The sequence below is a fragment of the Salvelinus alpinus genome, chromosome 5 (genome assembly GCF_045679555.1).
Source record: "Salvelinus alpinus chromosome 5, SLU_Salpinus.1, whole genome shotgun sequence".
In the NCBI taxonomy this organism is placed as follows: Eukaryota; Metazoa; Chordata; class Actinopteri; order Salmoniformes; family Salmonidae; genus Salvelinus; species Salvelinus alpinus.
In genome coordinates, this window is record NC_092090.1 from 24,108,781 (window position 1) to 24,121,529 (window position 12,749).

At 51.7% G+C, this 12,749-nt stretch overlaps 1 protein-coding gene across 6 annotated transcripts in view; it reads right to left on the reverse strand.

The window, feature by feature from the left end:
- myo5aa (myosin VAa) overlaps positions 1-12,749 on the reverse strand; it is a 107,412-nt gene that overhangs the window by 19,128 nt on the left and 75,535 nt on the right. For 3 of the 6 annotated variants that reach the window (XM_071401068.1, XM_071401072.1, XM_071401070.1), the window contains exons 21-30: positions 12,468-12,716; positions 11,052-11,145; positions 10,214-10,362; positions 9,143-9,256; positions 8,744-8,878; positions 8,592-8,648; positions 8,082-8,309; positions 7,461-7,561; positions 6,927-6,983; positions 1,664-1,862 (exon numbers count right to left, since the gene is read on the reverse strand). In XM_071401068.1, the coding sequence (XP_071257169.1) occupies positions 1,664-1,862; positions 6,927-6,983; positions 7,461-7,561; positions 8,082-8,309; positions 8,592-8,648; positions 8,744-8,878; positions 9,143-9,256; positions 10,214-10,362; positions 11,052-11,145; positions 12,468-12,716 (1,383 nt within the window). The remainder of the gene's footprint in view (positions 1-1,663; positions 1,863-6,926; positions 6,984-7,460; positions 7,562-8,081; positions 8,310-8,591; positions 8,649-8,743; positions 8,879-9,142; positions 9,257-10,213; positions 10,363-11,051; positions 11,146-12,467; positions 12,717-12,749) is intronic. The other 3 variants (XM_071401073.1, XM_071401071.1, XM_071401074.1) reach the window with 1 other exon arrangement.

Genomic DNA, 12,749 nt, shown 5'->3' on the forward strand with positions numbered 1-12,749 from the left:
AGAGTTCTCACAGGACACACACATCAGAGAGTTCTCACAGGACACACACATCAGAGGGTGTTCTCACAGGACACACACATCAGAGGGTGTCTCACAGGACACACACATCAGAGGGGGTTCTCACAGGACACACACATCAGAGGGTTCTCACAGGACACACACATCAGAGAGTTCTCACAGGACACACACATCAGACGGTGTTCTCACAGGACACACACATCAGAGGGGGTTCTCACAGGACACACACATCAGAGGGTTCTCACAGGACACACACATCAGAGAGTTCTCACAGGACACACACATCAGAGGGTTCTCACAGGACACACACATCAGAGGGTTCTCACAGGACACACACATCAGAGGGTTCTCACAGGACACACACATCAGAGGGTTCTCACAGGACACACACATCAGACGGTGTTCTCACAGGACACACACATCAGAGGGTGTTCTCACAGGACACACACATCAGAGGGTTCTCACAGGACACACACATCAAAGGGTTCTCACAGGACACACACATCAGACGGTGTTCTCACAGGACACACACATCAGAGGGTTCTCACAGGACACACACATCAAAGGGTTCTCACAGGACACACACATCAGACGGTGTTCTCACAGGACACACACATCAGACGGTGTTCTCACAGGACACACACATCAGACGGTGTTCTCACAGGACACACACATCAGAGGGTGTTCTCACAGGACACACACATCTGGGTGGTGTCGAACACACACGCCCCCTCAGTAAAACAGTAACTATGACAGTACCACTAGCGACCAATAAGGGAAGTGCTGGTTGATGGCAGCAGGTTGTCCTGGTGGGGCCAGTGATCTGGTCTGAGTATGTGTGTTTTTTTTCATTCATCTATGACCTTTTGAATGCTTAAATCATTTCGTAAAAGTATTACAATTTGTGTTTTAAAATGTGTGTGTGACTGCATGTGTGTATGACTGCATGTGTGTACACGTTTGCATGTTTGTAAGCGTGTGAATACACTGGGTGTACAAAACATTAAGGACACCTTCCTAACATTGAGTTGCACCCCCCCTTTTCCCCTCAGAACAGCCTTAATTTGTTAGGATTCGTAAGCGTTCCACAGGGATGCTGGCCCATGTCGACTCCAATGCTTCCCACAGTTGTGTCAAGTTGGCTGGATGTCCTTTGGGTGGTGGACCATTCTTGATACAGACGGGAAACGGTTGAGTGTTAAAAACCCAGCAGTGTTGCAGTTCTTGACACAAACTGGTGCGCCTGGCACCTACTACCATACCCCGTTCAAAGGCACTTAAATATTTTGTCTCGCCCATTCACCCTTTGAATGGCACACACACACACACACACACACACACACACACACACACACACACACACACACACACACACACACACACACACACACACACAATCCATGTCTCGATTGTTTAAATCCTTCCTTAAACTGTCTCCTCCCCGTCATCTATACTGATTGAAGTGGATTTAACAAGTGACATCAATAAGGGATCATAGCTTTCACCTGGATTCACCTGGTCAGTCTATGTCATGGAAAGAGCAGGTATCCTTAATGTTTTGTACACTCCGTGTATGTGTGTGTGTATACATGTGTCTGTATACTATGTGTATGTGTATACATGTGTGTGTAAGTGTGTAACGTACCAGGTTTTCGTTGGTGAGTCGTGTGATCTCATGCTGTAGACTAGCCTCTATGCGTGCCTCTGGTGGGAGCTGCAGGTTCTGGGCCAGCAGCTGTTGTTGCCGGTTATTCTCCTCTTTAACACTCTGTAACTCCCCTCGCAACACCTCCACCTCGTTGTCATAGCTACGCCGCTGCTGCTGCATCTGGCCCTCCAACAGTCTGAGAGGAGGGGATGGAGAGAGAAGAAGAGAATCATTCTTCAACTACTATAGGAGGTTGGGAAAGCATGAAGGAGAAAATATGGGATGGAGGGAGCAAGAACAAACAGCCCCACACCACCCCTGGTCCACACACACGCACACACACACACACACACACACACACACACACACACACACACACACACACACACACACACACACACACACACACACACACACACACACACACACACACACACACACACGGTTAACCTGTTGGTCTCCTTTAACCCTTCATATACCAGCCACAGCTCTCTGTCCTCATTCAGCCTATGGAAGTCAGCAGTGGGGGATCTGACAAACAAACACAAATGAATGCAAGGGAACAGAAAAAAGGACAAATAAAAAGGGGGAGGTGGGGTGGTGGTGGACTAGGGGAGATGGGGTGGTGGTGGTGGACTAGGGGAGATGGGGTGGTGGTGGACTAGGGGAGGTGGGGTGATGGTAGACTAGGGGAGGTGGTGGACTAGGGGAGATGGGGTGGTGGTGGACTAGAGGAGATGGGATGATGGTGGACTAGGGGAGGTGGTGGACTAGGGGAGATGGGGTGGTGGTGGACTAGGGGAGATGGGGGGCTAGGGGAGGTGGGGTGGTGGTGGACTAGGGGAGGTGGGGTGGTGGTGGACTAGAGGAGGTGGGGTGGTGGTGGACTAGGGGATGAGGAGAGGTGGGGTGGTGGTGGACTAGAGGAGGTGGGGGACTAGGGGAGGTGGGGTGGTGGTGGACTAGAGGAGATGGGGGACTAGGGGAGGTGGAGTGGTGGTGGACTAGAGGAGGTGGGGGACTAGGGGAGGTGGAGTGGTGGTGGACTAGGGGAGATGGGGTGGTGGTGGACTAGGGGAGATGGGGTGGTGGTGGACTAGGGGGTGAGGGATGAGGAGAGGTGGGGTGGTGGTGGATTAGGGGAGGTGGGGTGGTGGTGGACTAGGGGAGATGGGGTGGTGGTGGACTAGGGGAGATGGGGGACTAGGGGAGGTGGAGTGGTGGTGGACTAGAGGAGATGGGGGACTAGGGGAGGTGGAGTGGTGGTGGACTAGAGGAGGTGGGGGACTAGGGGAGGTGGAGTGGTGGTGGACTAGGGGAGATGGGGTGGTGGTGGACTAGGGGGTGAGGGATGAGGAGAGGTGGGGTGGTGGTGGATTAGGGGAGGTGGGGTGGTGGTGGACTAGGGGAGATGGGGTGGTGGTGGACTAGAGGAGATGGGGTGGTGGTGGACTAGAGGAGATGGGGTGGTGGTGGACTAGGGGAGGTGGGGTGGTGGTGGACTAGAGGAGGTGGGGTGGTGGTGGACTAGAGGAGATGGGGGACTAGGGGAGGTGGAGTGGTGGTGGACTAGAGGAGGTGGGGGACTAGGGGAGGTGGGGTGGTGGTGGACTAGGGGAGGTGGGGTACTAGGGGAGGTGGAGTGGTGGTGGACTAGGGGAGGTGGGGTGGTGGTGGACTAGGGGAGGTGGGGTGGTGGTGGACTAGAGGAGGTGGGGAACTAGGGGAGGTGGGGTGGTGGTGGACTAGGGGAGGTGGGGTGGTGGTGGACTAGGGGGGGTGGGGTGGTGGTGGACTAGGGGAGGTGGGGTGTTGGTGGACTAGGGGAGGTGGGTGTTGGTGTACTAGGGGAGGTGGGTAGTTGTGGACTAGGGGAGATGGGGTGGTGGTGGACTAGAGGAGACGGGGGACTAGGGGAGGTGGGGGACTAGGGGAGGTGGGGCGGTGGTGGACTAGAGAAGGTGGGGGACTAGGGGAGGTGGGGCGGTGGTGGAATAGGGGAGGTGGAGCAGTGGTGGAATAGGGGAGGTGGGGTGGTGGTGGACTAGAGGTTGGAGGGTGGTGGTGGACTAGAGGAGGTGGGGTGGTGGTGGACTAGGGGAGGTGGGGCGGGGGTGGACTAGAGAAGGTGGGGGACTAGGGGAGGTGGGGCGGTGGTGGACTAGGGGAGGTGGAGCAGTGGTGGACTAGAGGTTGGAGGGTGGTGGTGGACTAGAGGAGGTGGGGTGGTGGTGGACTAGGGGAGGTGGGGCGGTGGTGGACTAGGGGAGGTGGTGGACTAGGGGAGGTGGAGCAGTGGTGGACTAGTGGAGGTGGGGTGGTGGTGGACTAGATGTGGGAGGGTGGTGGTGGACTAGAGGAGGTGGGGTGGTGGTGGACTAGGGGAGATGGGGTGGACTAGAGGAGATGGGGTGGTGGTGGACTAGGGGAGGTGGGGTGGTGGTGGACTAGAGGAGATGGGGTGGTGGTGGACTAGGGGAGGTGGGTGGTGGTGGACTAGGGGAGGTGGGGTGGTGGTGGACTAGAGGAGATGGGGTGGTGGTGGACTAGAGGAGATGGGGTGGTGGTGGACTAGGGGAGGTGGGGTGGTGGTGGACTAGGGGAGGTGGGGTGGTGGTGGACTAGGGGAGGTGGGGTGGTGGTGGACTAGAGGAGATGGGGTGGTGGTGGACTAGGGGAGGTGGGGTGGTGGTGGACTAGAGGAGACGGGGTGGTGGTGGACTAGGGGAGGTGGGGTGGTGGTGGACTAGAGGAGACGGGGTGGTGGTGGACTAGGGGAGGTGGGGTGGTGGTGGACTAGGGGAGATGGGGTGGTGGTGGACTATGGGAGGTGGGGTGGTGGTGGACTAGGGGAGGTGGGGTGGTGGTGGACTAGGGGAGGTGGGGTGGTGGTGGACTAGGGGAGGTGGGGTGGTGGTGGACTAGGGGAGGTGGGGTGGTGGTGGACTAGGGGAGGTGGGGTGGTGGTGGACTAGGGGAGGTGGGGTGGTGGTGGACTAGAGGAGATGGGGTGGTGGTGGACTAGAAGAGATGGGGCGGTGGTGGACTAGGGGAGGTGGGGTGGTGGTGGACTAGGGGAGGTGGGGTGGTGGTGGACTAGAGGAGATGGGGCGGTGGTGGACTAGGGGAGGTGGGGTGGTGGTGGACTAGGGGAGATGGGGTGGTGGTGGACTAGAGGAGATGGGGTGGTGGTGGACTAGGGGAGGTGGGGTGGTGGTGGACTAGGGGAGGTGGGGTGGTGGTGGACTAGAGGAGATGGGGTGGTGGTGGACTAGAGGAGATGGGGTGGTGGTGGACTATGGGAGGTGGGGTGGTGGTGGACTAGGGGAGGTGGGGTGGTGGTGGACTAGGGGAGGTGGGGTGGTGGTGGACTAGGGGAGGTGGGGTGGTGGTGGACTAGAGGAGATGGGGTGGTGGTGGACTATGGGAGGTGGGGTGGTGGTGGACTAGGGGAGGTGGGGTGGTGGTGGACTAGAGGAGATGGGGCGGTGGTGGACTAGGGGAGGTGGGGTGGTGCAGTCTCATGCTGTTTGTGTGTCAGCTTGTTGTGCTTAGTATTCTGAATCAATGTGTGTTTAGAACAGGGGTTGGAACCAGTTCAGGGAACAGAACCGACAACTGGAAAATAAAGACATTTTTCAAGGAACAGAATCAGAACAAAAGTGATCTATACTGTTCCGGAACAGAACCATTATTTTAAAAGCATGGAACCGGTTAATAACGTAATTTTATTTTCCATGCATTGTTTTTCAGTCCCACAAAAAACTTAACAAAGTGCATATGCAAAGCCCTCACACTCTGTCACTAAGAAAAGTATTCCAGTGTCCGACTGACAGAAAAGTATTCCAGTGTCCGCCTGACAGACAAGTATTCCAGTGTCCGCCTGACAGACAAGTATTCCAGTGTGCGCGTGTGTAGGCTACCTGCCCCTCCCCCTCTGAAAAATTGTCTAGTAGCCTACTGACGTTACAGGTCTGATTCAGAAATTAGGGAGAGAGATTTACAATCAGAGAAGAATCGATTAACCTTTTTAGTGCTAGTTAAGGATACTATAGTTATCATGTTTCACATTGGATTTACTAACTAGAAAAAGTAAAACGTGTTTTTATTTGAATTCTGGTGCCGCTCTGCACATACCAGCTAGCTGGTCCAATGTTAAGACAACTTTGTGAAGTTCAAAGACATTCAAAGTTCCTTCATATAAGCCGCTCTTCCGAAGGTTTAATTCTGTGGGCCTAATTCAGATGATGCATGTCATAACAAGATGCCCACCGTTTCAAGCCAACCCTCCTCCACCCTCTCTCGCTCTCTCCCCACCCGGAAAATGTCAGTCTCATCCAACGCCCTACATTCGTCTGTCCAATGCATGTAAACAGCTTGCCCGCTCCATAGAAAGTTGCTATATCCTCACTGATTGGTGAAGTAATTTAATGTCGAGCTAAATGTTTAAAAAAAAGTCAATTTCAGAGGTTTATACAGGAACAGAAAGGAATGGTATTAATCTTTACTTTTTGTTGTGTTCGAACCGGTTCAGAACTTTATTTTGCTGGTCGGAACCAAAAAATGTATGGTTCTAGTCAGAACAAAACAATTGGAAAATAATTTTGGTTCCAACCCCTGGTAGAGAACAGGCAAAATGATCAAAATCTGAAATGACAAGGATTCTTAATGCAACGTAACACACAGGGTGGTAGCAACATGATGGAACTAACAAAACACAACACAGGGAAACACACGGTTGGTAAAGATGCAGGGTTGGTTCCATGCAGAAGAAGACATTTCATAGGAGCTGATTAGTAATTAAGACTCTGTACATCATTCATGCCTAACCTTCAACCCATACGGAGGCTAACCTAGTTTAGCTTCAACATGCTAGTTAGATTACCAATGCTATGTAGGCTAACCTAGCTTAGCTTAATTACCATGCTAGTTCGATGACCAATATTACGCAGGCTAACCTAGCTTAGCGTCATCATCATACTAGTTAGCAGGCAGCTTACGCCGCCTTCGCCACTTACAGTACAGTACAGGTTAGGCATCGCCCGGCGTGCAAAACAAGCAGACCCATTGCTACTGAAGCAAATCTAGTTTTATCACCTACATAATATATCATTAATATAGATTCAATATCAGCCAGCCATCATCAACTATATTATCCTATCCAATAAAAAGCCTCCGCTCAGTCTTGCTCAATCCCCATTGGTCAGCGTGGCCACGCATGCTCTGCCTCACGATGCAAAGGACACATCTGATTGGTTACCTGAGCCGATTTAGGAGCTCATTGGCTTCTAGTGGTTTATGCAAGAACCTGGGAGATCTGCGCAAAACAGAGAGAGGAGTTCACACACACAGTTCTCAAACACATACAGATCTCACACACACTGAGTGTACTCATGGAGTACATCAGACATACTGGTGGGGAGCTTGTACTGTAATGAGTCCTCTGTGGACCTCTGGGGGGAGGAAGGGAACGAGGGAAGGGGGTGACAGACATGGGGGAGGGAAAGCGAAAGAAAGAAAATGAAAGAACGTGAGAGAGAAAAAGAAGGAGATAGAGGGGGAGGGAAAGTGAAAGAGGAGGGGAGAGAGAAAGAGATAGAGGGGGAAGGAAAGAAAAAAAGAGAAAGCGAAAGAGAGAAAGGGAGAGAGAGAAAGCAAGAAGGAGAGGGAAAGCGAAGAGAAGGGGAGAGAGAGAAAGCAAGAGAGAGAGAGGAGATACAGAGAGAAGGAGATAGAGGGATGGGGGAGGGAAAGCAAAAGAGAAAAAGAGAGAGAGAGAGAAAGAGAGATGTACCTGTTGGTCTCTTTGAGTCCTAGATAAGCCTGAGTGATTGCACCAGAGTCCTTCATCTTATGGACATCCTCTGCATAGTGCACTGGCTCTGTCATTGTCTCCTGGAGAGAGGGATGACATGGAGGGGGATGAGAGAGGAAAAGAACCACATTCACATGTAGAGGAGACACAACAGAGCATCAGGCAGAGAACAGAGAGAAAGACATTATGACACTATTATTCCACTTTAATCTTGACTCATCCTGTATTGTGAATCTAAAGACCATACATACGGTGGTGTTACATGCAAATAAATCAGTGGCACGTGTGTATGTGTTTAAGCTAGTCATTCCCAGAGCATGCAGTCAGCAGAGTTCTAGTACCTTCTCATCCTTTAGGAAGGCATGGCAGGAGAGAGAAGAGAGGAGAGAGGGATAGAAGGAGAGAAGAGACTGGAGTGTTAGAAGCATTGATAGTGCAGTGGACAGACATTAAAAGGTTTCACGTGTGTGTATGTGTATATATATCTGCGAGACTGTGTGTATATATGCGTGTCTGTGCATGGGTCAGTGTGCATGTGTGTGTGTTTGCACATGTCCGTGTACGTGTGTGTGTGTGTGTGGGTCCCTCCATGTCTCCTACCTTGTGCTGCATGGCCTCCTTCTGTGAGACCAGTTGAGATCGTAGAATCAGCACCTCCTCTTTCCGCACCTCCAGCTCCTCGCAAGAGGAGTTCAGTTGGTCCATGAGAACTTTGTAGGGTGGACTTCCTGGTGCCCCCGCCCCAGCGCCTGCATTACCCAGCAGGCTCTGCCTCATGGCGGTCAGGTCGTGCTTCAACTTCTTGTTCTCGGAATCCAGCTCCTGGCGCTGTGGATTAAAGATGGATACCGCCGGCGGCAGACAGAGAGTTAATACACACCCATAGAGATGGCAATGTCAATGCTAAAATGGGTTATATCCATCTAGAGATCTCTAATCATCTATGTATACAACACACTCACCCAGAAAATGCAGTCCAAAATCAACCCCTAGCCCCGTGATGGGCAACTGGCGGCCCCCGGGGCCCTTGAGCCACGAACTGTTGCCCACCTAAGTCCTAGCCCCTACCCACTACCGTAGATATGAGTAGATTGGATATCTATACAATACCTTGAGAGACTCGTACTCCAGTTCTGCTCCACGTGATTTCTTATGCTCCTCATCATCCTGACAGACAGAGAGGTCCGACAGTAAAGTAAGTAAGACTGTGGTTGTAATACAGCATAGTATTGTAGTAATATTGTGTATTACTGTGGCTGTACCCTGACTCTAGCCCGCTGGAACTGCTCCTCCTTGTTTTCTAGCTCGTTGCGGAGAGAGGATTTCTCCTGCTCCAGCTCGGTCACGCGCTTCTGCAGCTTCAGAGTCAGAGACGTGTCCATGCCCCGGGTCACATCCTGTCACAACAGGAAGTGAGGTCAGAGACAGGAATGACACTGACAGGCGGAGCTTTGGGGCATCGTCATGGGCATTAAAGACATTAGCTGTCAATCCTAAAACATTACAGAAAGTGTTTTACTGAATGACGACCAATTCTGCAGGGTTGTAGTTGTAATAACTGTTAAAATAACTACAGAACAGGTTGAAGCAACATAAACAAGTTTTTTGTAACATTTTCTAATGGTGAGAGGAAGTTCCTTTCTAAGTCCCGCCCCACTCACTTCTCCATGTCGGGAACTTTCTTCTGATTCGGCGAACTCGGAGTTGTAGGTGCACTCTGATCCGTTGCTGCTGTGGGTGGAGTCTGTTCTCCTGTGGCCGGGCTTGGGCACGCTCTGGAGAAAGGAGGGGCAAGGGGACGTTAGTGCGTGTTTGTTTGGTGTGTGTCCGTGTAGTATGGTGGGGCAGTGTGGCGTGTGTGTAAGTATGTGTGGTCTGGTTTGGTTTGGTCCAGTGTTTGTGAGTGTGTGTGGTCTGGTTTGGTTTGGTCCAGTGTTTGTGGTCTGGTTCGGTCCAGTGTTTGTGAGTGTGTGTGGTCTGGTTCGGTCCAGTGTTTGTGAGTGTGTGTGGTCTGGTTTGGTCCAGTGTGTGTGGTCTGGTTCGGTCCAGTGTTTGTGAGTGTGTGTGGTCTGGTTCGGTCCAGTGTTTGTGAGTGTGTGTGGTCTGGTTTGGTCCAGTGTTTGTGTTTGTGTGTGGTCTGGTTTGGTCCAGTGTTTGTGAGTGTGTGTGGTCTGGCTCGGTCCAGTGTTTGTGAGTGTGTGTGGTCTGGTTCGGTCCAGTGTTTGTGAGTGTGTGTGGTCTCGTTCGGTACAGTGTTTGTGAGTGTGTGTGTTCTGGTTCGGTCCAGTGTTTGTGAGTGTGTGTGGTCTGGTTCGGTCCAGTGTTTGTGAGTGTGTGTGGTCTGGTTCGGTCCAGTGTTTGTGAGTGTGTGTGGTCTGGTTTGGTCCAGTGTTTGTGAGTGTGTGTGGTCTGGTTTGGTCCAGTGTTTGTGAGTGTGTGTGGTCTGGTTCGGTCCAGTGTTTGTGAGTGTGTGTGGTCTGGTTCGGACCAGTGTTTGTGAGTGTGTGTGGTCTGGTTTGGTCCAGTGTTTGTGAGTGTGTGTGGTCTGGTTCGGTCCAGTGTGTGTGGTCTGGTTCGGTCCAGTGTTTGTAAGTATGTGTGGTCTGGTTCGGTCCAGTGTTTGTGAGTGTGTGTGGTCTGGTTCGGTCCAGTGTTTGTGAGTGTGTGTGGTCTGGTTTGGTCCAGTGTTTGTGAGTGTGAAAATGTTGACATGCTATGCGTTAGCCTCCTACCACAGAGAGAGTGATTTCTTCCTTGAGGTCGTCGTAGCGTTCCTCCAGTCTCAGGTGTTCTGTTAGGAGGTTCTGGTAGCGAGACCTCTCCTCGTTCAGATCGCTCTCCAACTGCTGAGTCTCCTCCGCTAATGCACGAGTCATTTTCTCTGAAAGGGGGAGGAGGTGGAGATGGGGAGGAGAGAGCACAGAGAGAAGAAGGGAAAGGGGGAGGAGGTGGAGATGGGGAGGAGAGAGCACAGAGAGAAGAAGGGAAAGGGGGAGGAGGTGGAGATGGGGAGGAGAGAGCACAGAGAGAAGAAGGGAAAGGGGGAGGAGGTGGAGATGGGGAGGAGAGAGCACAGAGAGAAGAAGGGAAAGGGGGAGGAGGTGGAGATGGGGAGGAGAGAGCACAGTGAGAAGAAGGGAAAGGGGGAGGAGGTGGAGATGGGGAGGAGAGAGCACAGAGAGAAGAAGGGAAAGGGGGAGGAGGTGGAGATGGGGAGGAGAGAGCACAGAGAGAAGAAGGGAAAGGGGGAGGAGGTGGAGATGGGGAGGAGAGAGCACAGAGAGAAGAAGGGAAAGGGGGAGGAGGTGGAGATGGGGAGGAGAGAGCACAGAGAGAAGAAGGGAAAGGGGGAGGAGGTGGAGATGGGGAGGAGAGAGCACAGAGAGAAGAAGGGAAAGGGGGAGAGAGAGGAGAAAGAAGTTCAGCACGTGTGGGGAACGTATCATCAATTCTCTGTATGGAACTTCAACAATGAATGTGATTGATCTAAAAGTATTAACACGGAATGTGATTGGTCTAAATATAGTAACAGTGAATGTGATTGGTCTAAAGCTAGTGAATGGTTGGTACCTGTCATCTGCTGGCTCTGTTCCTTGATCATTCGGTTCAGGTCGTCTTTCTCGGTCTTCAGCAGACCATTCTGCTGCTTCAGCTCTGCTACCATCTTCACACACAGGAGAAAATACTTCAATCAAGTCTACCACAGCCTATTGGTCCAGTAATCCATCAATCATGTGATTTGAGAACACTAGCAGATCTGGGTCAAATAGTTTCAAATACTTAAAGGTGCACTTGATTTGCTGGACCAGTGTGCAGAGGTGGGGGCGTTTTAGAACATTTCCATTGGTTCCAGTGTACAGGGTGAAACAAATCAAGTGCATCTTCAGTATTTGACAGATGTTCTGTATCTGACTCAGGTCTGGACTGTCGGGACATTGGGGTTTAGTTGATTTCACTGGGCTTCTGGAGGACTGCTCTACTGTACTGCACAGCTAGCACTAGTCTACCTGCTATTAACTACACAACCACACCACACGAGTCTACCTGTCTCACCTACACACCCACACTACACTAGTCTACCTGTCTCACCTACTCTACACTAGTCTACTTGTCTCACCTACACACCCACACTACACTAGTCTACCTGCTATTAACTACACAACCACACTACACTAGTCTACCTGTCTCACCTACACACCCACACTACACTAGTCTACTTGTCTCACCTACACACCCACACTACACTAGTCTACCTGCTATTAACTACACAACCACACTACACTAGTCTACCTGTCTCACCTACACACCCACACTACACTAGTCTACCTGTCTCACCCACACTACACTAGTCTACCTGTCTCACCTACACACCCACACGACACTAGTCTACCTCTCTCACCTACACACCCACACTACACTAGTCTACCTGTCTCACCTACACACCCACACGACATTAGCCTGCCTACCTCTCTCACCTACACCCCCACACTACACTAGTCTACCTGTCTCACCTACACACCCACACGACATTAGCCTACCTCTCTCACCTACACACCCACACTACACTAGTCTACCTGTCTCACCTACACACCCACACGACACTAGTCTACCTGCTATTAACTACACAACCACACTACACTAGTCTACCTGTCTCACCTACACACCCACACTACACTAGTCTACCGGTCTCACCTACACACCCACACTACACTAGTCTACCGGTCTCACCTGCACCAAGGCAATGGCCTCCCAGCCCGCCATATGCCCAGTCTGCAGTAGATTCCCCTGGGTCCTAAACCGTTGAACCACGACACACATTACACATTCTTATACAAACGTGTCACACTTCTATAGGGCCACTATGGGAACGATGTATGAAAGGGAGCCATTTAACTGAAATATATCTGAGAAGTGACTGGAGGAGACAAGATGAAGAGATGACTAGAGTGAGCCGTTTTCTATCCCACCACCCTCCTCATCCCTCACCTTTTCCATCTCATCCCTGTACTTGGTAGCCCAGTCCTCTATGGTCTTCTTCTCTTTCTGGGTGGTGGTCAGCTCCTTCCTCAGCCTCTCCAGCTCCTCCAGAAGGGAAGTGACACGGTTGGCGTTGTTCTTGGCTTCCTCTTCTATCCCCTTCAGCTTAGACACCTCTACCTTCAGCTTGTCACTCTCCACCGCGTGGGACGTCTCCAGACAGCTCAGCCGCTCGCTAGTCACACGGTTGTCTTTAGCCTGGGAGAGAGAGAGATCATGTTAATGTAATGT